We start from the raw sequence: 27,549 nt of genomic DNA on the forward strand, positions 1-27,549 counted from the left end.
CTGCTCGACAGGCCTGGGGGTTATGGCAGGTGCCAAACGGACTATAAGCCCATGTGTTGTGTGCTCTCCTTGTGAGTAAGGCAGCGCTGGGAGTTATGTTGGAAGGAGGAGCAAGGCCAGCAGATGGAGGGAAGTTATTATCCATCTCTATTTGGCACTGGTGAGTCTGCACCTGGAATAGCATGGGCAGTTTGGGGTCCACCCCTCCACCAGTCCAAGAAAGACGTGGAGGACTCTGGAGAGGGTCCAGCAGCAGGCTACTGAGGCAGCCAGAAGCACGGAGCACATGGCCTACAAGGAGAGGTTGGCGGAGCTGGGTGTGTGTAGTCTGGCACAGAGGAGACTAAGGGAGGATCTAATTGTAGCCTACAAGTACTTCAAGGGCAGTTACAAAGATGACAAAGCCAATTTTTTTTTCTTGGTAGTAGGAGGTGGTATATCAAAGGGCAGTAACCACAAATTGCAGCTTGGAAGGTTCAGTTCAGGACATTTGGAAACTAGCAGAGCACCTCTTCACTGGGAAGGTAGTACAGTATGGGAACAAGTCATTGGAGAAAGTGGGGCATCTCCACCTTTGGCAGTTTGCAAGGGACCAGGATTTAATGGCCAACTTTCGTTAAACTGCACCAGGTTACCTGTTACGGTATGAAAAATTGGAACAGCAGTCAGTGTTGCTCCAGCCTCGGGAACCGAGTGCTGTGCTTCTTGAGGAGGAGCTCATCGTGAGTCTCCCCTCGGTGCTGTGCGTGGGGAAGCTGTTCCCCACGGGAAGAGCTGGAGGCTGATGCTGCTGACTTCTGCTCTGGCTGGGGTGGAAGGACAAGAATGGCTGCAGGAACAGCAGCCAATGCATCTAGGAAGAGGTGCAGGTTTTGTCACTGATGGGAGGATTGTCTCTTCACAAAGAGCTGGGAAAAGCAGAGGCCAGGGGAAGATCTGAGGGAGCTCTTGTATGGTCAATGAATCAGAAACAGAAGTATGGGGAGTCCTCCACGAGGACGTATGTGACATCCCTACGGGTGACAGGAAACCCTACTGGGAACAAGGTGCAGGAAAAAGAGCAGAGAACTGTAGGGGAAATGGGGAAAAGACAGAATTCCTGTGCATTTTTCAATTGTCATCTTTCCAGCAGTACCATGAACACCACAAGACAGTTTAATGAAGTTTCCCAACTCCTTAAAGAACTGCCGTGCATCAGGAATGTAGCTCTAGATGAAGCCCAATGCACAAGTAACAAGCTATGTAGAACTGATTTGAACATTTCTTCTGTACTTTTTGCTTAGATGAGTTTCAGATGTGGTTAGCTGATATTGCAAGGCCTGCAGCAAGATACAAAAAGTGAGGAGATCTGCATATGACGTTGGAGGAACAAGACTGGGCATAGGTATTTCAGTGGGTTTAGCATTTCAAGCAGAGTACCATAAAAAACAAGACAGCCAATTCCAGTGCTTAAGAACACTCAATACCATACTGAGAGGTATTATTACTTACAGCACCATCGCCAGACTGAATGGCATTTTCTTTTCAAGTCTTTATGCATGTGCATGTTAACATCTTCCCAGAACAGCTTCTACTCTTAATGTAGGGAGAGTGGGAGAAATGCAGTTTTACTATCCCCACTTTGCAACTAAGGAACCGAGACATGGATTCAGTGATTTGCCTAAGGTGATGCTTGAAATTGATGGCAGAGTTGCAATGAAAACTAACTTTATATATACATGTAGGGTTTTTCTTTGCAGGCAGGGTTTTATATTTACTCTACTTTGGCTTTGGGCCTGGGTTAATATACCCTACCTCACAGCGTGGCTTATTAGCTAAATCTCAGTGTTAGGTTAACTTTAACTTGATTGACTTGGAGAACAGTCAGGTGAACTCACGTCTGTCTGCAGAAGAGAGTCTGTATTGACATATAGTCCCCTGGGTCCCCTTCTAATGCCTGAAGATATTTTTCCAGTAGACTTATATTGCATCACCAGTCAAGTAATACTACTTTCTCCCTCCTTTTCCCCTTCATATCCCGCAAAAATGCAACACTGGGAGGTTGAGGAGCATGCATAAATCTAAATTGCAGATGATTACAGAAAACAGAGCGGTTGCAGTGTTCAGGATTTCTGACACACAGAAGAGTCAGGTGGCAAAGTTGTGGCCACATTCCTGATGGTTTTATGAAATGGTTTGAATAATTATTGATGAAGGAACAAGATGGTTCAGAAAATAGTATCATTATTTGGCTACCTTGATACTTTCTCTGACTTTACCAACCATTCCTTCTCCTTTCACTGAACAATGGACCTGAAGGTCAAGTCACGTCAATAAACAACACTTTTGTCAAGATCAATTCCCACTGAACAAAGCCAGAGAAAGGGTTAGATACTGGGTGGTTAGTTTTTCCCTACTTCAGAAAGCAGCTATTAGAGGTTTCAAGTGTACCTCAATGCTATGCACGGAGGCAGACCTGATCTCCCTCTAAATATGAGACACAGTTTGGGACTGGGTTTTCAATTTTCATGACACTGACAAGCCATAAAGTAACCCCTGCTGCATTTTGAGAAATGATCAGCACAGGTAGCAGCGACAAAAAACTTTCCTGTAAAACATCATGCAAATCTTTCATATAAGGTGGCAAAATCCTCTGTTTGATTTGAATCAGTCTGGTCATGTTCATGGCCCTGGATCGGGCTATGGGGGTTTAGGAAGGTTGTTGCTCTTTGGGAAAGTGCAGTGTGTCAGGGCAGCGAGAAACTGCTGGTTAAGCAGCTGGGGATCTTGCACAACATGTTTTACAAAAGTTGTTTCATTTCTACCGCCCGTATGCCGTAGCTGCTGCAGGGGTACATGTTAGATGATGGCCTTTAATCTTTGCTTAGCTGCAGTTTGGATGCATATAGCTCACGGCTGCCGCTCCTGAGGCTTGTAATAGGAGAGAGTCCCAGGAGAGACGGAGACTGCTGCCTGTGCTTCCTGCAGGGAATATGCCTGCTGTGTTGTGAGCTGAGAACCACACACTCATTGACAGACTGAAAAAACATGGGAAGAAATTAGTTTAAAATCTCTTTCATTTTCAAAACTTGAGAGAGTTCTCCCACCAGCAGCAAACAATATGCGGGTGGGTTTTTTTATCCGATAGCTTAGCTGTTTTTTTTTATCCTATAGCTTAGCTGGCATTTTTGAAAGGAGAATCCACAGGTGCACTTGGGCCCCTGTAGAGGTGCGATCAAAAGGGCAGAAATAATGCTTCTCAAAAAATTGAAACATTAGCTCCACCACAATACTGTTTTTGTTACTGACATTCATTTAATATATATGCATGTCAGAAGACATCATTTTACCACTTTGGCAGTAGACGAATCAGATTTGGTGGGGCAGGAAAAAGTCCTCTGCTCAAATACGCTAGCTAAATTCAGCTCCTAGGCTGCAACTGAAGAACTTATTTTTAATTACTGCGTACCACTTGGGCTCTGATTTTGCAAAGCACCTCACAGTTGGTCCATGTTTTCAACTGAAATGAAGCTTTCAAGTTAGGCTCGGCCAAATGGTTGAAGTCAGGTATAGGCTGAAGTGATTTCCATAGTCAGATGCTTGATGGTATTTCCACATCTGCTTAGATTTAGAGCCTGATCACAACATATTAGGATGGCAAAAATCCATTTGCTTTCAAGCGGAAGCCCCTCACTTGCTGTTTTTCACTCTGGATCAGACAGGGAATTAGCAAACTGCCAATCCTTCTTACAAAATTGTACCGATTCTACTACACCAAGCGGGACAGCTTTCCTTAGAATGATTAAACTTTTCCAGGATTTCATATCCTCACTCATCAGACTCCATTTACCACAGGAAATTACAGTTAAGCTGTGTGAAGACTTTCCCTGACTAAATCCAATGTTTACAAATTATAACCAGGCAGAAAACGTGAATCTCAACAATGTAGCTATAGTCTGAAGTGTAAGCGTTCACAAGTTCAACTGCTTTCCCAAATATTTTTTACCACAGCAGTAACATGAGTTTGTATAAACAAAGTATACATTTTTAGCATATTTGCACACTGCAATATAATAGATAACGTTTGTGTGGACTAGAAGCACGCAGACCTGTGTGGGCTGTCTCTGCCTTCATTCTCAGACAGGACATTTTTGCACTTTTCACCAGCAGTGACCACCAACAGAGCAACTTCATACTGCTTGGATTTCACCACCCCACCCCCACCCCACGCCCACTCCCCAAGAATGCTGCTGGAAATCTTAAGAAATAAGCTCTATAAAGCTTCTTCAGAAATAAAACAATGACAAGTTGGATATGGTTTATCCAGTCCACATTATTCTTCATGTCTATGGCAAGATCTCAGTATTTTTCCTTCCTATACTTCAGCAGTCAGGCCAAGGTATACTTCTTGTTTTATCTGTATAATAACTTCATACATACAATATGGAACAACAGGTAAAGAAAAGGCTCTCTCCAAAGGAAAAAGCAGATCCAGCAGCAAAGAGGGCCAGAACCAGTTGTACAGTTTATCTTTAGGTTTTCTTGCACTGTCCTGAACAAATCACTGACAGGATCCACATTCTTTTTTTTTTTCTCTTACGTATGTTAGATTTAGTACCTTATCCTCATTGTGTAAAACATGCAGCATACAACATAGATCATCATCATATATAGAATTATTTAAAAAACTTTAAGGCTAAATAAGAAATTATAAAACCTAAATGCAGCAAATACATGCTGCATGGTACTTCTTTAAAATGCTTGAGATAGAGCTACTGCTCACAAGCATACTCATGTGTAAGAGGAAAAAGATTAGGGGGAAAAAAGAAGATCAGTTACTGCATTGAATTTAGGGGAAGTTTATCACACACTGACTACTGGCATAGGCTAGGTTTTAAATTCTAGGTTTTACATCTCTAGGATTTAGATTAGGCTCTTAGTAACTAAACATTGTGCAGAGAGACTGGCCTTGTCTATATTTCATTGAACTGCTCTGCTTTATGGATGATTGCAAGCAACCCCTCAGAGTATCTCCCTACAACACTGCTGAAGTCACTAAATAAAATCAACAGCAGTTAACATATGGTGTGGGGAGCACAAATTAGGGAACTTCAACACCAGGTTAATGCTTGGCCGTGGCAGAGTGAGTGGCCGCCCTTAAGAGAGAGGACTTAACCCCTTGACTTTACATGGAACCAAAAACAGCTAAATCAGGCATGACACTCAGCATTCCCATTTAGGACCAGCTTTAAAAAGGAAAATAGTTCTACTGTGCACTGACAAATTCAGCTTAATTGCAAATGTTTGCACCCAGGAGAATTCTGGCCCATGACCTAGATAATACAGAAGCAAACCATTGTGTGACTGCATCTCTTTAGTAAATGTAGTACCACAGTCAGCAGTCTGCAAAAATACTCATTTTCAAAGCAAGCTTTCAGTGAAGCTTTCAGAATGACTTCTCTTTTGGGAGGGAAACAGAGATGCGGGAACTAAAAAGGGCTTTCAATGCCTGCTTGTTTATTGATGTATATTCATTCTTATCCGTGGCAAAATAAATGCTAGTGCATATTTCATTTGCAAATAAAACATGAACAGTGAAATCCATAACAAAGCAAAAGGGTACACAGTGGTACCCTTTTAGATAACTATCTGGAGGAAACCCCTGCAAATACTAACATGCATGCACTTTGTAAGCTGTGAAAAGAAAGAAATCACCCATAACGTAGGAAAGTGCTCTGAAACTCGTGATTTCTTGTAGGGAATTATAGCTGACTTTTCAGCATTGAAAAGGAAAGGACACCAGAAATATTCAGAATGGACTACTGGAAAAGGCTTCCCAAACTACAGCCAGTGCATGCTTATGATACTCAGATATACAGCTGCTGCCCACAGTACAGAGGGACAGGCCTCTCATTTCATGGTTCACTTAAAATTACAGCTAATCTGAAAAACGTTCATGGTCTGGAATGGTCTTTTCACATGGAAATGTACTGTATTCTAACATACAGATTTTGTACTTGAATTGGTAATGAGTTTCACTTACAGCTTGTGGCTCAGATGTGCTGGTTTTAGTAGATCTCTAAGTGTGCTAGTCTGGGAAGCCTTCAGGACAAGGCACAACAGATGGACAGAAGCAACCCAGGTCTGCATTCATTCACAGCATGAGCTATGCTGGACTTTAACTGGCATGCAATGATGTGGGGATTGTTTTCCAGAATGGTCTTTGTCCTAAGATATCCCCTCTATTCCCACCCTGTCTTGAAGGGCAACAGCTTCCCCCAGTTGTGCAAGAAATACCTCTGCCCAAGAGACTCCATGGAGTGCCCAACTCAACAAGAGCCAATGATTCTTACTGTCGTGTCCTTATTCTTGTTGGAGTATCCTCTTACTCTGTGCTACTTTCTACAGGATGGTGGGCATTTAGAAAAAAGAAGTATTTGCTTAGATGACAGGCAAAGGAAGGTGTCAGTGTTGGAAGAACTACAGAATGGCAGCATCTAGACTCTCAGCTAGTCCGACTTCTGTGATTTAACAACAATTTTGTTACCTTTCTGGATCTAAGATCATAAGCGTTAGTCCTGATGAAAGATAATTTCTAATTCTCCCTGCTCATTCGAAATATTTCCCCCAGACCTATGTCTAAAACTTTTGGAAAGATAACACAGCATTTTCTATGAATACCAGATAAATGTAAAAAGTAGTTTTCAGTTGTGGAAGACTTCAAACTGTTTGGTTGGGGTTTTTTTCAATGTCTATGCACTTTTGTCTCATTTCTTTTGTTTTCATATTCACAGAGTTGTTTTGCAGGTAGGTTTTTGCCAGTGTTGAAAATGAAAGCACACTGCTGTAGGTAGGCACAAGAGATTCAGCCACACAGCAATGCTGTTTTTTTCGATCTTGGCTCTTACTGAATCAGGGTCTGAATGAAGCAAGTTTGGGCAAGGAGACAGTATAAAAGTAACTGGAGTTAACCATTCCTTTCATTTAGCTTAAGAACAGTTCACCCAGCTTCTTCAAGGCCATAAATCCAACTCCTAAGCCAGCTGAAGCTGGTGGCAAAATGCCCAGTGTTGGTACATGGTACCTCATTAGATCCTGGGTCTTTTTTTACTCACCTAACCAAAATCTACAGAATTATAAGAGGCAGAGGGAGTTTCCAAACCGAAGCCATTATTGCCCAGAGCAATGAGGATACTTAGTGATAAGCCACAGTGTTGTGGCCAACTGGTAGAAAAAAGCAGGAGGGCTGGGCGGTCAGGCTACAGCACGGGAACCTTGAAGGTAAATGCCCTTCTTGCCACCAGCTTTCTCAGGCAAACTGCATGGGGCAAAGCCCCACTCCCACACACCGTGTCACTCAGGAGAACCTCAGCCTTTGGTTAGGCAGCACAATCCCCTACAAAACCAATGGGAGAAACGAGGGGCTTACGGCTGGGGAGCACAGAAACCAACAAGCTGAGTGGAGCATTGCTTAAACTAGCTGGTGGGAAATACTGAGCCTAGGCACAGGTTTAGTCCAAAAGGAGCTAAACAAGTTGTGATGGCAAGAGGGAGATATTTATCCCTGCTTAATACTCTTACTGTGAACACTTTCCTTATGTTAGGTGCCCTTTTGAATGATAGAAAAAGAAGAGACATGACAGACAGCCCTGGGTTACCTCACTTCTCTGGCTAGGTGTTTGCTCCTGCATCGCAGCCAAAACATATGCTGAAGCCTCCTACATTTAGCTAAGTTTAACTACTAAACTATTTGGCACTTCATGGTGAATGGTTCTCTCTCTTCCCTCCCTGCAGTGGTCCTCTACTTCATAAGCAATGAAATGGTCACTGGGATAGGGACTTGAATCTGACTTTTCCACACCAGTTTCTAACTCCTCATCATGAAGTCAACATCTCAACATCTCTCCTTGGCTTAATGTATATCCAGTTTCTTTATGCAAACCGTAATTCTGAGAGCTACAACTCACAGTACACTGTAACAGTCTGCTGGTGGTCACCAGCTCCTAAAATACAGAAGCACCAGCTGATCTCCGAGTCAGAGCCTTTTCCCCGGGTGATAACTGGATGTGCACACCGAGAATTGTACGATTTTACTCAATTCTGTCTTGTGCAAAGCCTCATCTAAGTACCTTTACTAGCCTACCCCCTTGACCAGGGGAAGGCCAAGTTTAAGAGTCCCCTAGCCCTTAACTGAGACCAAGCAGCTCTGTGCTACCAGGAGATGGAAGCCCACTAGAAAAAAACAAATGCACGACTGGGACAACACTGGCAAAAAAAATATGGTCTGAAGGAACCAGGGGGGAAAGCTGAGCAAGTTTTCTGAGGATTTCAGTAGTGCCTAAAGATTTAGTGCAGTGTTCAGAGTCTTCTGTTGGATTTAACGATTAGCTCCAGCTGACGGTTAAAACAGCGACCTGGTTGCTGAACTTACAAAATATCGTTTTTGAAGGCAATGAAACCTCAGTTTGCAGGCTGGTGCTGTGTTCCTTCCATAGATGGCACTGTAACTCATCAAATACTTTGCTTCCCTACCCATAATTTTTCTGATGCTATCAGCATTATGGCATCTCAAAAAAAGCACATTGAAGGTAAAAAACCTCAAAACCATCAGTAACATCTAGATGCACCTCAAATCATAAGTGTCATTTCTGGTCTCACAAGCATTATAGCATTATACAGGATCTGATGAAATAGCACCCTAGTTCAGTATCCGGCCCCTGTGAATGGCCAATAGCATGGCCTTGGGGTAGAATGTAAGAGGAGACTAAACACATGGTGTGCCCTTACATGCTGTACCAGTTTACAAGAAGTTGGAGGGATGCCATACAGGCAGATGTGGTATCTTTACATTTAATACCCCTTGACAGGTTTTTCTTCGGTGAATTTCTTCAACTGCTTTTGCACGCACCCATATAAATTTGAAACATCCACAGCAAACCAGATGGTCTGGGTTGAAACACAACTTCTGACTTTTTTCCAGAGTGAACATAAATCCAAATGCATTGTAAGACATTTGAAGCAATTAATGTGTAAATGATTATCATTACGAGCAGGAGCTAACTAAAAACAACTGCTTATACATAACAAATCATACATGGTTTCCTCCATTATCTTTCTCTTTGCACATAACTTCTTCATGATAAGGACTCTACTGTCTCAACAATGCCGTGTACAAAAGGTACTGTCAGCATCCTTAGTGCTCCTTGTAGTTTAGCAAACATCATTTTCAGTAACACCAAGGCCAATACACCACTTCACCCAACTCTTTGTAACCAAAAAGCATTTCTAAAAATATCATCGAATAAAAACACCCTCCATAAAAAGACCGGTTAGTTCATCAAATTTACAGGAGTATCAACAAATTACCTTGACTCACAGAGTCAAATCCTTTGTGAGATCCACACAGCACAACAGCCTGGCTTCTCCTCAGGGCATAGAGTTCACATTACAGCAACGTGTGCTTTTGAAGTATTACAGCTAGAGAGCTACCACGGCACCAACAACCACTGTATCCCTGAAAGCAAAGTAAAAAGCAGATACACATGCCCTAGATCCTACACATCTGTCACACCAAGAAAAACACCATTCTGTTTTAAACTGTAACAAAAGGTATATTTCTATGTAACACAACTGCTTCCATCATGCCCCCCAAAATTTTATGTGATTTCTTCAGTACCCTCAATATATATGTATACTACAAAGTTTTAAAAGCAATATCAATATTCTGTTTCCAATCTGGCGTTTAACTTCAAGTTGCATATATAATTTTAAGATAAATTATCATTGTATACCTTCCTTTCCAACAGTACTCCTGCTATTATCACCCAGAACTAGTAAATATCTATGAAAAAAATTTAATCCCTTTATCTTTTGGAAATGTACAGCAGTATTCTTCAAAAGTAAATACACAGATAGTAGAATGTATACGATAACTGAGCCAGACATGATTACGATTATGAAGAAATAGGACACGGTTTATACCTGATAAGCACAGTGTATTTATTCTGTGGAGAGTGAAAGATTTATTATGTGTTCAAGCATTCATTTCCTTATTTTTGTGCATGTTTTCTGTAAAGGATGTGTTAACTGTGTTACGATCACTTGAGAACCTAAACGGGTTTGGAAAGTCAGTCCTAAGTTTCACAATCACTCAGCATGTTATAAACTAAGGATATCTGTTGATGTAAACATCTAGCTCTGTACTTCTGAACGGTGTTTCTGTAAGAAGAAATCAGCCACAGGACGGCTTTTGTATTATCACAAGGTTTCAAATGCAGAATGTCCCAATAAAGTAATTTCAACTCAGGCATCAAGGACCGGAAGTTTAAGAGGGAGATAAGGAGTGGATACTGGAAGTTAAGGTATGCTCTCCCCTCTGCATAGCCTCCTCTCTGGGGTGGGCTGCAGGAACCTCACCTCCCTCTCCTCTCTGGGTTTCACAGTCTTAAGCATTGAAAAATACAAATGTATTCAGAAAGTCCGTGTGCTCTTGCCAAGTTCACAAGGGGATGCAGCAGAATTAGTAAAAAACCAACAAAGCTCCATATCCTACATATTGAAAAGCACACTCCCTCCCTCACAGCTCCATCTCACCGGCCAGGCTGAAGAGTTTCTTGATGTCTTATTCTTCCCCCTGCATTTCTCCTGGAGGCCTCAGCACTTCCAAGCCCTCAGAAAACAAGAGCCATACAATCTTTGCAATAAAGCACCCCTAAGAACTGGCAGATTTAATGGAGCATATGTACAGTTCTTACATGGCTTCACAGCACAGCACCTCCAGCATGTGCATATGCACACCTGACTATTTCCAGCTGGGTGCTCCTATGCTGTGAGTGCTTTCTGCTGCTTTCAGTGCTCTGTACTCAACTCCTCCACAAGTGTTCAGCGGCTGAAGAAATTAACTGTCATAGAAAGTGGAAGGGAAGACCGTAGCAACCTGGTGATGCTGGGACATACCCACAGAATGCTATAGCATGTGCCTTGAAGAACCATTGTTTCTCTAGATGTCATGCTCTCCACACATGAGCCTGTAATTTCCTTGCTGAAGTGCCCCCCTCATCTAGGTTTAGATCATGAATACTTGAGTACTGTATTGACATCAACTACCTCAAAATACAAAGGAGAGAGGTTCACATGGCAAGAACTCCCACAGCTGATACAGCCCAGTCATCCTGCACTGCTGGAAAATCTTCCACTCTGCAGAACCACTTGCATGACTTCCCTCACTCACTGGGACGAAGATCCCACAGGTCTTGTTTGCCATCAAGGTTTCGGAGTCTATTCCTGATGGGCCCGTCATTTGTCAGTCTCACTGAGGCATATAAGATGCTGACCAGTCTCACAAGGTGCTCCAGAGATTGATCATCCCTTCCTGCACAACAGTCTTTTCTACATTCTCCCTGCAAAGTGCTCTATAAAGAGAAGGATTTGCAATGAAGCTTGATTGAAACATCTGGAAGTAGTGCACAGACACAAATCTAGCATATTCAGTGAGCACTGAAAACTGATTAAAATACTAATTTTCAGAGAAACATAATTCTGCAAACTTTCTAAAGCCAACTGGAGGCCCCTTGTCCCTTAGTAAAGCTTGATGCTGAACTCAATTTGCCAGATGATGAATTACTCTAGCTTTCCCTGTGCTGTCTGACCTGAACATAGGACTATGACTCCTAAAAGGTTTTCTTAATGCTAGCACTCCAGTCTCTTACAGACACACCATCATTTTGATCTTCTGCTGACCCACTAGCATGCGAAGTAAACATGGTGTCACCAGTGTCTTAGGACTGGAATTTTTTAAGGCACGAATGGGACTTATGTGCTTGATCCCATTAATTCTGATGAGATTTGAGTATCTAACTCCTTTAGCATCTTATGAAAATCCCTAGACAGTTTCCTGAGCATGGGTCATCAATACAGCGAGGACACATTCAATGAACGCTGTATTTCAAGAAGAAAAATCACTCAGTAAATATGGACCTTTTGAAAAGCAACGGTTAATGAAAAAACGTAGACATACTCCAAAATGCTGGCTTGGATCAGCTACATGTATGACAGTTCTGCAGCCTATGGATTGCTTGTACTTTCCTCTGGCTAGATCAGGAGCTCTTGCGATAGGCAGTTCCATCAGCAGCCAAAAAGTGCCAGAGAATAAGAGTCAACAGGTATTGGCAATAATTTCAGTTACATGGATTACCAAGTCCCAGAAAGTATTTTCCATTCTCTTGAGTGATCAGTTGAGGTTTTCTTGACCTTTGGGCTTCTTCTGGAAGCCCACAGTGAAGCACTTGGGCCTCTAAACTGGGAAAAACTCCAGGTGCTTTTGCTGGCCAGACAGAAAGACATAATTAAAAATGCAATAATAAAAGAAAGCTATGAAAATAACTTTAAAGGGACTTTTTCCCCAATTTTGCTATTTTAAGGGCCACACTCACGAACTCTTTTGGCTGTACACTCTATAGCAGTGATTTCTTGGCAATCTTACTAGCTCCACTTTCGTATGGGTGGGCAGCGCTCATATAATAAATCATCTAGTAGTTCAGACAGTGATTCAACAAAGTGTAATATACTTCTCTTTCCTGAGAGTCTGTCGACATGGACGATGGTCCAACAGACAGACCTACGTCACCACATCCAGATCTAAAGCAGGCTGGAGGAGAGCCAACCCTGCTCCAAAATGTGCTCCACGGTACTTGGGCTTGAGCAAATGAGCCCAGCCTGTTAAGCCAGGATCAGTGGTACGGTCATGGCATTACTGGTTTGGAGATGGCTAACGTCTGACCACCTGGGAGTACAATGAATTTATATCTGGGTTTGAAAGAGCAGTGTGAAAAGCTTACGCGAAGCCTTCCAGACCTGAGAGGTGTGGAAGGCCCTGCTGGACCTACATTCATGCAGGACAGGGCCTTCTACCTCAGAGAAGGTCCCAGGGGTTTCAGTGAAGTGAAGTTTGATCCCCAAGAGGTGCAGAAGAGACAGCAGAGAAAGTAATTCTCCAGGAGGACTGAAAGATTATAGGAAGGTCCAACAAATATTCATAGTACTGGCTGGTTCTTCAATAGCAAAATGTCACACGTATTAAGAAGTATTCTGCATCTGTGGTCACGCAGATTTACATTTTCTGCCATCAGTAGCTCCAGTGAATGAGTTTTCAGCTGGTAAGCGTGTCTAACTGGTGAAATAGTATTACTAAAACATACCAACTTGTTGGTACTTGCAGTTTAGGGAACTGTAAGAAAGGCTGCTGTCTGGGAAGATGTCCACAGCTCCTCCTAACTCTCAGTAGTAATATAGGCGGGGTTGCAAATACTACTCCATCCTTTGAAATGGTGGGTAGAACAAAACAAAGCAAGCATAATAGCCTTCATTTTGAGTTTGATGGCTGATTTTGACACGCTGGCTCTTAGGTGACCATCCCTGTCTGTGACAGATACCGTCTGTCCCAGAAATGGTACCTGTTGCACTAAGGCAGCTCCACAGGCTTTGATGAGTGTTTTGTTCTGCAAGGATTGTCAGGTCACAGGACATCACTGCGCAAGACAGCCAACCTTCAGGGAATAAACTCACCTGCACCTTACACTACACTGCTTTCTCTTGCTTCCAGTTGACCACAATCCTCTGCTAAATATTGTCCTTTAGAAATTCAACACATAGGAGAAGAAAAACACCCTAATATTCCTGTGTGACGAAACTGAATTATAATGTTAGTAAATAAGATATATTGTTCTACTGCACGAAATCAGTCTTTTTCCTTTTTTTTTATTCTTGTTTTCTGCCCCTGCTTCTCTTTTCCCTTTCCATTTTCCAATTTTATCTGCCTATTTCCTTATCTTGAGTAAATGAATATTCCAATTCACCGTGAACCAGCTAATACCCCAAACAAATTTGGATAAAGTCCGGTGTTAATTCCCAATACAGGATTTCCCTTTTGATCTGCTCTACAGGGATAGTTACTAAGAAAAGAGGAGGGAAGATAGCATTCACCAGTTCTTTCTGGATGATGCAAGTCACTGCTAAAATTAAAGGCTGACTGTGATGTGGCTTTTCCCAGATTTCTCAAACTTTCACAAGCAGCTACATAGCAAATAGCTGCTCTAACATCAGTCAGAGTTTTTTTTGCTATTTCTCTTGCATGTTTGATAAAAACAACGTGGTTTGGTGAACTGTGCGGTTATGTATATCAGTACACAACGTTTTTTATACACCAAGAAAATTAATATCAGAATCCAGGAATTTACTTTGGAAGTTAGAACTTGGTTTCCAAGTCACCTTTTTTTCACACATAGTTTTTGATTTATGTCGCATTTGACACCAGTTTGGGAAAAGTTTCTAACTTCCTTCACCACATGCTGTCTCATACATGACAGCACCCCTCCTCCCACAGATACCACAACTCTGCAGCAGTCGTTTGAAGCTATGGCTTGCTGCAAAGGCTTGCAGACTGTTGAATAACCTGCTCTGCCTACGTACCTTCTCATGTAGTGAGCCTAGATAGACTCAGCTGCACCTGCTGAACTTGCAGCTGGCACGGGCTCTCTGAGCATGCTAGCTGACTTAAAAGAGCCCCTTCGATGGCACTATGGAAGAGGTGTTGAACATCTCCCTGAAGATACTAAAACTGCTCTGCTGTGCTCCTCACTGAGAAAAATTTGAGTAACTCTGTGTTCTTGAAAATTTACTCAGGATGGTGAAATGGGGTAAGATGTACGCTAGGTGGGTGGCAGCAGGGGAATATGCTGCATTTAAACGAACAGAGTGCAGAATCAGATGGAAGATTATCACAGATACCTACTGGAAGCAGAGATTCCTGCTCCAGATCAGACTGCGTTTGGAAGAACACCCCACTTCAATTTCCAGTCTTTAATGTAGTAGATTATAAGGAAGTAGCTGAAAAGCAGTCAGACTCAGAAGAAAACTGGAAGGGAAATATTATTTTTCCCTTCTGTTCCGATTCCAGCTCAGCAGAGAAGCGAATACTGTTTGTTGGTTTTGCTTTAAAGAAACCGGGCATCCCATTGGCAGGTACACAAACCTGTGAGCATCAGTTCCTCACCAATGCGCTTTTGTTTTAATGGGCTAAAAAGATCCTTGATAACAGCTGGTGAAAGGCCCATTGTCCTGCCACATCCTTTTTCTGACTTGACCTGTCAAGAGAGCAGAACTATGTAGCCCTGGGAGCAGAGAGCAGGGTGGGAGAGCCGCAGTTTCCTTCAAAGTCCTCTTTCAGTTGCTGGTTTGTGCATATGGTCATTTTCCTTTTGTAATATGGTATGCATTTTATGGGACATCCTAGAAAGAACACACATGGACCTTGCTGCTCTTGTTAGCTACAAACACAGAATGAAAGGACGGTCCCTGGCCTGACAAGTTCACTGGTTTTGTGCTCAGGTTTATTCTTTCCTTTACCTTGGTACCTCTTCATTTTGGGTTGCTTCACTTCCTTTTCACCACTCCTACACTTCTTTTTTATATAATTGCTTTTCAGTCAACCCAATTTATGTCTTTTTAACCTTGTATAACTTGGTATCACTTACTTGTGATATTTTTCCTTTCACTGGCTTTTTTTCTACTTCTTTTCCCCAGTGGTTTTCATGGTCTGTATTTGCTGTGTTGTCCCTCCACCACTATGTAGAAACAAGAGGAAGGGAGAAGAACCTGAGACCAAAGAGACAGAGAACCGAGTTTAAAGACAGGAGACTATGGCAGGCTGGGACAAAGTAAAGCAGGCTGGTGAGGGGAAAAAAGGATGCTCATTTAAGTGGAGAGTGGATACAGGGATTTCCTATACCAGAGGAAAGGCAGGTCTTGATGAGAACAATATAAAGAAGGAAGGAAGTGGTTGTTTGGGCGAGTGGGAGAATTGACCACGGCTGCGGATGAAAGGAGTAGCTGAGCCAGGCTCCGTGCAATCAGCAAAGCTATCAGCCTGGGATCTGGAGGCCGCCAGGAGAGGCAGAACCTAGTGTCAAAGCCAGGAAGGAGGGCCAGGCAGGGAAAACCCCACACCTAAAAGCATTGCAGCACTCAAAACACAGAGATACTGATCAAGGATGTTACTCAGGGAACAGAGAGGACGGTGAAGACGCCCAAACTTATATGCTTTGTAAATTATGTTGAATATTTACAGGCTTTTATGCACATGATCTCTCATTTTGAGTCACCTGCACTTTGATTGATTCATTAGGCTTATAGATAGTTAATAGCAATATGTGTAGTAGTATATCAGATCCTGGATAGTCAACAGCTTTGAAAATCTAAAAGTGTAATTCATTGCAAAGACAGGGGAATAAGAAAACGTCATATGGTGCTCAGCTGCCAGGTGACAATTGGATGTACTAGTTTTCAAAAATCAATACAAAATTCCAAAACAGAGAAAAACTACTTTACAAAAGGGCTTCAAACTCTTCCAGGACAGGGTGAGAAGGGATAAGACGCTTCTCCCTAAGGAAAGAGCAAATTCAGATAATCCATCCACTCCTGTAATTCCCAGAACAACACAGAAAATCGATGCCAGGCCTGACAATATGTTGCTGAGAGACAAAGTGAATATGATAGAAGACAGCATGGCTGGGATAAACAAACAGGTGCTGTCAGCCAAAAGCTGAACACTGCAAATGCACCACAGCAGACACCCTGAATAAAATGTAAAGTCACAACATTTGTTTGAGTGATAGAAAAAATTCAACAGCTCTCATGATCACAGATTTATTGATTTTTCATGAGAACTAAAAATAAAGTTCTGGTGTTACTTTCTTTTAGTTTGTAAGTTTTTAAAAAACAAATTACAAAATTAAAAAAAAATGGGAATAGTCTTCCTTTGAGTCTTTTTTCAAAATTAGGGTTTTTCTTTCTCTTTCCTCTGAGTGGATATCTTTACCAGCCTGCTCTCAAAGACAGGCTGCATGTCATGGAAAGTTAAACTATCTTTGAATCTAGTTTTATCAAGGAAGAAAATGCTAAACTTCTGGTAAAGATCTTTTCCTCTGCCTTGATAGATGCTGCTGTAAGGGCTCTTCTCACCTGCTCACTCAGCTCACCTCTCAGTTGACCCTTTCACACATGACAAGCTGTGAAAGTGCACAACATGCCTTTGGCAGTCAGTAAAAAAATCTCCAAATACTTTCCAGCAGGATTAATACCTGTTGAGAGGTATTAATACCAAGGATGCTTTATGCCAGAGCTGTCCCACTCCCACACCATCACCAGGCAGCCATGTTGCTCTTTGCAACGGTGTGAGCCCCGTGTCGGCTCAAAGGCTGCGTCTCTGGGCAGCTCTGAAATAATCTGGCAGTTGTACAGAGCTGTGCTGAATGTGCCTACCCCTGTTTTATACTCTAGAGAACGAAGGAATTCCAAGCAGAATTTTTACAACTAATACCATATGGCCTCAAGTTCTCTGTGTGACATTCAGTGGTTTGTTAAAAGGATGAAAAGGACAAGCAAACCAATGAAATGTATAAAAGTCCTTGAGCAAACAACAGAGAAGATATTTAGCCAGAGCAGTACACTTATGGCTCAGCTCAGATTTCTCCAAAATTTGGCCCAGGACTGTGCAACATCCCCAACTATGACAATTATGGTCTGGGAGAAAAACAAGCTCTGCTCAGAGAACATCAGCCAGGACTGACAGATTGCGGAGGAGATAAGAAGGCAGAAAAGCCCTGGTGCTAGCAGGGTAACTTCCCTTCTTAACCAGCCCAGGGGCCTTGCTGGTTTAAGGCGCATTTATAAAAGCTCACAAAGGAAAGATTAATAAGCCAGGTAAAATAGAATAGAAATAGAGGATCCTTGGGTGTTCCACTCATTTGCTTTTTGTGCAACCTTTTTTTGGTTCAAGTGATTTTTTCCAAATGGAGGGTATCCCTGTTACCAAAGGCACATCATGTCAGATCTGCTTTGAAAAAAAAGGTTTACTGTCAGGCTAATACAACCAGAAAAAGGAGCAAGAGCACAAAGATGGCACCTAGGAGCAGGTTTTCCTCAGACCTTGGTCTGGAACACCAGACCTGTTCCTTCAGGGAGACACATTATAGCGGCAGAAGCTCTCCAGGACACAGCTTCCTCGATGCAAGCTGTTCATTGCTGCTGCGGGATAAGATCAGGCCTGCTGTGACACCAGCCAGGCCTTGTTAACCCCCTGCTCCTGCTATTCAAGAGGCTTAAAGATTTTAGATGTGATGTTGAAGACAAAAAGGAACAGGACAGTTCTTTCCAGTGGGGAAAACTAGTTTGGGTAGAAGACCAAACAGGTTAATACAAGCTGAATCCTCACTCTCTTGAAACTTTATGTTCCTAAAAGCCTCTATTTTTCCTTTTGTGTATAACAGCAAGAGAGATCCCCAGTAACCAGAAAGACCCTCTTTCTCTGCTTCCACCTTCTCCTATAACCACCATACTACACATTTTCCCACAGTTACTTTACTTGTGCATAGGCACAGTCTGCTTTTGGGAAAGGTGACTGTGCCTGGACAAAGATACATGGCTTGACACTGATACCTGAATCTCCATAGGTTTTCCCCTATCTAATACATACAGATGCAAGTTTGTTGCAGGCAATAAGGACCGATGAGATGCCAGGCTGAGTTTTAATGGAAAGAAAACCAGAGAAGCTAAACTGAAGCAAAGAGCTACCAGAAACATTCTCCTATTTTGTTGCTGTTACAAATTCCATGATTATGTTTCTGGCAATGTTTCTGGTCAGGAGCAGCACAGTAATCTCAGGAAAACCTTGCTGCAGTTTCTAAGGTGCTTGTTTTCGTATTTTGCCTCCTGTATCAGTTGCCGGGGGCTGTAATGGAGAAATGAAAACCATTGAGAAACCTATGACTGGTATTCCAGGGGCTTAGAGCAAGCCTGCAACTCCCCAGGCAGATGGTGGTTTAAAGAAAAAAGGCAAGCTGGGCTGATGCTAGAAGTGGGTTTCCATGGGAACCGGAAGGTAGGGATGCTGCCTCTTACTTGACTGAATGGGAAGCAGGTTCAGGATTAGGATTAGAAAAGAAGTGGCCAGATTCCTGCTGCCATTCAGGGTGTCTTTTACACTCCTAAATAAACAACAGGGCTCTTTAAGGCTGCACTAGCTCTATATCCATGTCTCTGTGTGGATTTAATACATTTTAAAAGTTTTGTATGCTCGAATGTAAGTGTGTGAATAGGAATGTGTGTAAGAGTGCATGTAAGAGCACATTAGTTTAGTGATCCATGAAAACTGGCTGTGTAAGTGAGAAATGAACGTCCACCTTTCAAGACAAGGTATGTGGTGGTGGTCTTGAACAGATGCTCTGTGCCATAGGATGCTTACCCCAGACCATTTCAGCTCTTCTAGTTCTCTGGGAAGTGGTGTTGAGATCACCAGACAGCAGAATCATACATTTGATATTGCACAGCAATAAAAATAGAAGTAGGATAATTATTTTAAATTGTTAGTCTTCCGCTGCCCCAGGAAAATAAATCTAATTGATGCCTGATATACATCGGATTTATTTAAATATTACAAGAATCAGAAAATAGTTTGTTAGCATAAGTATTTCAAAATACACTTATTATTTCTCTTCAGATGTTTGAGATTAGATTACCATTCATCTAGTGTTTGTCTAGTTGTAGTTCTCAGAAAAATCCCTGTAAAGCTTATCTCCTGGTTTTAGGCCCTTTGTTACTCCAGCAAATTTGAAAAAATAAACAAAGACAAAACCAAAAGGTAAAGAACAATAGAGACAAAATCCTAGAATGGAAATAGAGTTGAATATATGCATTTTTTTGATATATTTATAGTTGAAGAGTTAGCATTTTTTCTTTGACTAATTTAGAACAATAAACAAGATTCGAAATCCCAGCTTTTGAATTGAGATGAAGTCAGGCTTAAAATAAGAGAATGTTGAAAAGTAGTTCCTACAGGTGGCTTCTTGTCACAATATGTTGACAACTACCACAAGCGGGAAATGTGGCCAGTTCTGACCCCTCCCAAAAAGAACCTCGGTAGTAGGGGTTACTGTTCACATACCCGTGTTTCCAGCACACAGATACCTTTCCATGCTTGCACAAGTATAAACAAGTGGCTTGGGATCATCTTTCGAACACTTGTTAGTGGAGATTTTTAGGATTTGGCTTTAAAAATGCCCTGTGAAATTCCCCCCCACTCCCCAGTTTCTAGAAACTTCTATGCTTAACCTTAGGCTAAAGAGCATCTGTTTGAGCTAGGACTGCTCACATGATGCAAGTTAGGCGCTCAAGTCTCTGCAGGATGAGTTTGTTTTCTTACTCCGCAAGAGGAGGAAAAAGGGACGCGCGTCCCCGCGCAGTACCTGTTAAGCACACCTTGATGCTTTGCTTCTGAGGGAAGAAACGCGCTGCCAGGCGCCGTGCTGGCACCCACACGTTTTTGCAAGGCCACTCTCACCCCTCGGCAGGACGAGGAGATGTGCTGAGCCGCAAGAGGCACCTGCCGGCGCTCCGCTCCCGCGGCAGCAGCCCCCGGCCCCTGGGTGGGTGGGTGAGGGTCTGGGCGAGGGGGCACAGCCTCGTCCCGCCGCGGGGGGCCGGAGGCTCTCAGGTGCTTCATGCAGCAGCAACATTAATTAATCAGGTGTTTAATACAACAGCTCGCCACGTGTAGGGGCGGCTCGGAGCCCTCCAGCAGCTGCGGGGTGGGGGGGATCGGCTGCCCGCCCCCCAAGCCGGGGGTGCCTTGCTATCGCGTCGCCCCCCGTTCCCCACCCCCCCCCCGCACCCCAGTGGCGGCGCCGCCTGCGATGCGGTGCTCGCGGCGGGGGGGCGGCGGCGCGGGCATTTGCATGGGCTGAAGGCAAAGCGGCTTCGCCCGTCAGTTTTATTTTTAGCTGGCAGCTCAGGGCAGCGCAGCTCAGCTCCGCTCCGCCGGCGGGGCGGGCGGGGCGGCAGGCGAGGGAGGACCGAGCCGGCAGGGCGGGCGGACGGGTACCGGCAGAGAGGTTACCGCAGGCGAGCCGCAGCCAGCCGGGCTGCAGAGCGCCGCCGCCCCCGGCCCCCGCCCCGGCGGCTGCGAGGCAGGGAGAGGCCGGCAGCGGCCTCCGCCGTCCCCCCGCCGCGGCCGCGGCTCACCTCGGGCTGGCGGCTCGGTGCCTGGCTGCTCCCCCGCCGCATCCGCGGCGCGCCGGGGCCCTGCAGATGGCCAGTCCCGGGCTGGAGCTGGGGGAGGTCCAGCCTCCTCCCGACGCCCCCCAGCCGGAGCTGGCCTTCACCGAGGCTCAGAAGTGGATCGAGGTAAGACCGCTTACTGCGGTAGCCGGCGGGGTGGCAGGGGTGCGGGCGCCTGGCGCTGGCCCCCATCGGGGACATGCCGCAGGACGACCCGGTGTCCTTGCCCCCCGCCTCCCGGGGATCGCAGGCATTTTATTCCACGCCGAGCTCCGTCCCGGCACCCCCCGCCCCTTCGCTTTGCTCGCTGCGGGGAAGCAGCCGGGGCCGCCCGAACTGGGGCTCAGCCCCCGCGCAGCCTGCGCGCCTTTTGGTGGGCCTTGCCCCCCCCCCCCCGCGCATCTCTGCCAAACTTAATCTCTTAATCGCATTTCCCCTCCCCGCCCGCGGGGTCGGGATGAACAGGGCGGCGGTAAACAGGACCCGCGCAGGTGCGCGGAGCCGCGGAGAGGGAGCGTCCCCCCGCGGGGCTCCCCACCGCAGCGCCGGGCGCGCCTCCCCCGCCCCGGCCCGCGGCTGGCGGCCGCGCAGGTAGCGCTCCGCAGTGCGCGGAGGGGCGGGCCGGGGGCGCCAGCACCGGCGGGGGCAGCGCGTCCGGCGGGGGACCCCCCGCAGCCCCCTCCGCCGCCTCCTCGCCCGGCCCAAGAGGGGCTCCGGGCTCGCTCCTCCGGCAGGGCCGGGGCGCAGCTCTGCCCGTGGTGCGCGCTGGCCCCGAAGCACGAAGACGGGCAGGTGGCGCGTGAAATTTAATAGTTAAATATTTTGGCACGTAACAATAGAGGCACTTTAAATAGCTCTTCGTCTGATTGCCGGTACGGAACACGCTTGAAGGTGGTGGTATAAACCCAGATGCCAGGGTAGCAGCTCCCTTCAGCTGCGAGCTTTGAATTTAATCTGTAGCTTTTAGTAAGCCTCAGTGGATTCTGTTTTCCGACAGTGGTTAGGCAAATTGTTGTTAAAATCGTTGTGACTTTAAGATTCCCTGAAGCCCTGGAATTTCAGGCTGTAATGGTTCACTCCAGCATCAGCCAGAAAGGTAGTGCTGTGTCAGACTTCAGGGAATTGGCACTGACACAGTAAGCTGGCTGGTGTGGGACCAGAGGAACAATGAGGAACGTGAAAAGAAGGGCTTTTGTGTCAAGGAAAGGTGAGTATGCAGCCTAGAAGAGGAAAGGTGAAGAGTGTTTAAACACTGGTTGTCTTGGGAAGATGAATACGGTGGTTTCTATACAGCCCTCTTTTTAATAGAGGAGCAAGAGAGAAGAGGCACGTGATTCCATCGTACGTATGGCACATAAAACGCCTTGTGACCGTGAGTTCTGCTGACTGCTAATGAAGCCAAGACCTCAACAGAAAAAATTAATCTCCATAGGTAGCAATCACTCCAAGCATGATAATAATTAAGGGTCTGTAAGTCTTCCTGTATAAGAGCAGGAACTTGTGGGTCAGGCAGAAGCTTCCTTCTTGGGCAGTTTATTCCACAGTTCACTGTGACAGGAGGTTTCATGCCTGTTCTCATGCAGCCCAGGGCCTGGTGAGCAGAGCAGAAGGGCTCCTAATTCCTTGTGTCCTCCATGCAGGCCCAGGGGGTCCGTGTGTACAGAGAAAGCTGTCTATAACTTCTTGTGCTTCCCTCACTTTTTTTAATCTGCTTGATGCATGAATGACAAAGCTGTAATGGGCTGTTACTGTTGCCACCATCCTCTTGCCTGAGGGAGTGTGTCAGGAGCCTGGAGCATTGCCATGGCTGTGGTGCAAGGCAAGCATCTGCCTTTCCAGCAATGCCGAGTTGATGCTCCCAATAAGAGAAAGGAGGAAGAAGCTTCCAGTGAAGTAAAGGTGGCTTAATTTGCCTAACACATTATATTTCCTTGCTCTGGAGCATGAGGATTATTATCTCTTCCAAAAATCTGCTCACTGTTCAGAATTTGGGTGATTTGGATGACTGAATTAGGCAGAACTTGACACATTAGTCCAAAGTTATTGAAAAGCAATGTCAATCTGAAAAATACATAAAAATTAAAAAATTAGGAATATTACAGGTATCAATGTTCTGTGTGCCAAGCCCTATTGATCTGGGTGAAAACTAGAAAATGGGGGTCACACTGTGTCTGACTACTAAGCCCATCTGCTTCACCTGGCTCTGTAATTGTCTCTCACCAGTTTATTCTTTGGCTTAGAGGTGTTAGCAAATGTCCAGTGTGCTCTGTCTTCCAGCTCGCTTCTGACCATTTAAAATGACACCTCTCAAACGAAAATAAAAAATTCCATTGTGGTTGCAGTCAGGGCTGGCGGACCTCCCTAATATGGAGAAGACAGGCTAGTGAGGATGTTAGCAGTGTGGGACAGCTTAAAACCTGTCTTAGGCTGTAAAATAGTGCCATGGAAGGAAATTAAAGCAGAAATGGACAGATTGAAAACTCTGGGCTTGCTGTGCATTTTTATTCTTAACGATTAAGTTGTGTGACTTGCTATTTGGATTCTCATCTGGTTTAAATCCTCATGTGAATGCTGTCACTATTGTATAGCGCTGACAGGAATCCACCCTGTGGTCTGCAGTGCATTTCTCCCCTGGTGGGGCTGGAAATGGAGGCTGTCCTATTTGTACAGATGGGGAAGCTAAGACATGAAGTGGTGAATGTCTAGATCTGCAAGGATTGAGGTGCTTCCCTTCCTCTGCTCCAGAGGTCTTAGGGGTCTTGTCTTTAATCCTTGGGTCTGTGACCTTTCACCAGAGCAGGTCTTCTGAGTGCCAGAAGTCTTCCTTTTCAACTGACAGCATTTCTTTAATCTGGACCCCGAAGGACAGGGGAGTCTTAAATTGCACTGAAATTTGGGTGGATCCTCATAATCTCGTCTCTCCTTTTATCCGTAATCCTCCTCTTGTCTCTCCCGGGAGCTCTGAACCAGTAGTGTTAAGGTGTTCACCAGAGCAGGGAAAAGGGCCAGAGCTCTGATTCTTACTGCTGAGGCTGCTTATATATTTAACAAATTGTGTTTTCTAAGAGAGTATTTCAAGTGGTGATGGATTTGGTGTCATCTGTGTGTTACAGAAGGTGGGGTTTTTGAATTGGGTGAACTTTCCACTTTGATTGCCAGTCACTTTGGGTAGGAAACTGGAGTTCAGCCTTGCTTAATTTTGCATAAATACCAACCATGCATCCCTCTGTGTAACAGCAAACCAGTCCTGTTTCTTTTTAGTTTAGCTTGGCATGTGCCGCTTAAGTGAAGAATGCCCTCTGAATGATAAAATGAACCATATTAGTAGCACTCTGAGGAATTAAAATAAAGGCACCAAATGAAAAAACCTGTGAGTGAGCTACGTCAATCTGCATTATTAAAGGTGTGGTATCTCATTTCAATTAATGCATCTCAGTTTCACTGAAAGAATACATCAGCCTTGTAAAGTCTGGTAGGTTACTACAGCAAAATAACAGATCTAATTTAATCTAATGGCCTGTAATCTTAAAATGTCAAGGTTTCCTGTATGTGTGTTTAAACTAGAATAACTGATGGTTGAAAGAACATCTGTATAAACAGAGTTATTCTTGCTGTAAAGATTCATAAGAGAGTAATACAGTAATAAAGTTGCATTTAATACCAGTGTAACTCCTATGGGTATTGTTATCTCCTCATCACACTGCCTAGCCTTGCCTCATTAATATGCTCTCCATTGTTGAGACTTGGTTCAATTAGGGATGGCTTTTCCATAGACTTATATTCCTTACACACTTTGCCAGCTGATAAGAATGCTTCCTTTACAGTGGTATGGTAATAATAAACAAGTCATATTTTTCAGTCCCCTATGGTCAGTGCTTGACTATGCTGTTCCCTCTAGATGTGTGTAGGCTAAACCCTGTCAACTTCTAATAAGTCTGGTACTTTTCTCCTGTATATGTTCCCCTTGAGAATTCTCTTAAGGAGAAATTTGCCAGTCAGAGGGTTTTTTTGAGTGTTGATGAGTAATACTCTTTTTTTTCCTTCTAGCGGAACACTTACCTGTGCTCAACTTCCATATTGAAGGTGGCAGTTTTAAGTTTGTATCAGTGGTGCTGCTTCTAGGAGAAGCCATGGTGTATTCCTTAGTGCTTCTGGATGTGTTGCATCCTACAGCAGAATAGGCATACCACAGCTGCACCACCATCTCTGTGAAAGAGCGTGAGAGGCATAAACCCAGGGAAATGAGTCAGGCAGGTAAACATCGGGACTGTCTTGTGCCAGGAGCCTGGAAACAAGGTTTCTTCAGGGTGTCTCTAATTCCTGTGGATGAAGTGCAAGAGCTGAGGCTTACGGCTCCTGCTGCAAAAATGTAATTTAAAAGGAGGTGAAGGTAGTTCATTGACAAAATCTTTTTCTACGTAGTGAAGGGACTTGTTCAGAGTATCTGCTGTAGGGACCTGGAACTCGGGTAATATACAGGTTTGTTTATATGACCTTCAAAATGTGGTGTGGCATTTGAGGAACATCAGGGATGAAATTCTTTTGATGAAAAGTATTGGGTAAGCTAACTGATTCACTGAGTATACCAGTAACCTGCGTCCCACAGGAGTGTTTCTGTTTCCAAATATGTGTAGACCTCTACTCTTCCTTTGCTGTGAAGCTGATTTTAAGATCCTTGAATAGAGATTCTAGTTCCTTTGAACGTTGATACGGTTCCTAGAATGGTGGTGCCCCTGGCCAGACTGGGACCTTCGGCTGCAGTCTTGCCATTATTTGGATAGGAATGGATCAAATCCAACAAACACTTTCTCCAGCAAGCAGTTCCAGAGCAGCCAGTCCCACTGCCTTGTGAGAGTATTTGAATATAACCATTTAAGTATAGAACGATGCACCAAGCTTTAGGACTGTGGTTTTATTAATTAAGTATTGTAGGAAATTGTTGAATGAGCCTCCAAGCCGTGCCTACAATTTTTTCAGTGTTTAGCCTTTCTTTCATTTTTTCCCCCTCTTTTTCTTCCACTGGAAGAGTCTTACCTTTATACATTACAGATGTATTGGAGGGAATGAATTTATTAAAGTGAGCAAATATATTCTCAGACCAGAATAAACCTACGCAAATGGATTAGACAAGTTGCCTGATTTGTAGACAACCTAAAGTTAGGCCAGATGTGTCTATAAGGCAACCGTGAAGAGTCTATAGGTGTGTGGTCCTAGATCTACGTGAATGCAGAATAACTTTACTGTTGTTATAGTGTCTGGACTTGGAGAGGAATTCTTCACTGCTATCTGCATCTTGTCCTGGGCAGCATTCAGGGATTGCATAGAGGGCAGTTGGGATGCTCATCATTCTGGCTAAGTTAGTCATTCAGTGGAATGAAAACTAAATTGATTTAAAGGGCGTAGAAGAATCTGCCCAAAGTTTCTGACCGTGTCAGGCTACTATCTTCTAGAATTTTTTTCCTTTTCCAGTGGCCTGGCAGCTGACCTCCTGTCCTGTATACATGGACCCAGTTCCCTTATGAGATGCATTTAAGCCATGTTACAAGTAGCACTTGGCACAGGGGTGAGGATAATCAGAAGAATACTATTGATAAAAGGCTAATGTCAGGAAATGCAGGACCGAGCTGTTAAATGTCTGAAAACTGAATTAATTTCTCCTTTGAGTACTAAAATCTTAAAATAGGTAAAAGATCTGCCCGTAACACCAGAGTCTGGAATGCTGTTATGCAATAGGTGGTGAAGGTCAGTTAACGCAGCTATGTAACCTCATTGCACTTGTTCCACTAGTGTTAATGACGTGGGTTTTTGGTTACCTTTTTATTTTTTTTAAAGGCAAATATTGGTCCTCTAGAAAGAAAGGTGGAATCTTTCCCAAGTATGGAGGATAAATAGCAGGTTGATCAGCAGAATTGTTTTCTAGCTTGTAAAATGTGTTTGCTGATCTGCAAAGTGTTGTTTCATGACAGGTTATAAAAACTGCGTTATGTTTTGTTTGGAAAATCTACCAGTCTAGAAGCTCTTTGTCCATGGGTGAATACTTCGTTACACTGGTCCTCTGCAAGCATCCCAACAAGAACAGTTTTGGAACGATGTTACTGAAGAAGCAGGATTTGTAGGGGTGGAAGTGCTGTTTAAAAGGGCAGCTGCACAGGGGGAAAGTATGAGTGTTTTGGCATGTGGGCCCTGAAGATGTAAGCTTTCTCTCCTCCTTCCAATATATCATTTGAAGAAGAAAGTGCTCTGTTTCCTTGCCCCTTCAGTCCCTTAGATAGCAAATGACTACAACAGCTACTGTGTGGGGCTTAGTTGCTGTCTGGGGTTAAACCATGACAGGCACTAACAACATAAGGTCAAAATTGATAGCTGAAACTTCTCCCAGCTGTGCTGATTGCTGCCTCAGGTGAAAGGGTGGCAGAACGCCTCCTCAAGACAGCCTTGTAAGAATGTGAAGAACTATAATGT

At 44.1% G+C, this 27,549-nt stretch overlaps 1 protein-coding gene across 1 annotated transcript in view; it reads left to right on the forward strand.

Annotated features, from left to right (window-relative positions):
• The first annotated feature begins 20,727 nt into the window (after positions 1-20,727).
• Positions 20,728-27,549, forward strand: part of LIMCH1 (LIM and calponin homology domains 1) — a 182,002-nt gene continuing 175,180 nt past the window's right edge. Inside the window, exon 1 of the mRNA XM_040594728.1 lies at positions 20,728-21,213. Coding sequence (XP_040450662.1) covers positions 21,118-21,213 — 96 coding nt within the window. The 5' untranslated portion in view covers positions 20,728-21,117. The remainder of the gene's footprint in view (positions 21,214-27,549) is intronic.

Source organism: Falco naumanni, chromosome 1, assembly GCF_017639655.2.
Source record: "Falco naumanni isolate bFalNau1 chromosome 1, bFalNau1.pat, whole genome shotgun sequence".
Classification (NCBI taxonomy): Eukaryota; Metazoa; Chordata; class Aves; order Falconiformes; family Falconidae; genus Falco; species Falco naumanni.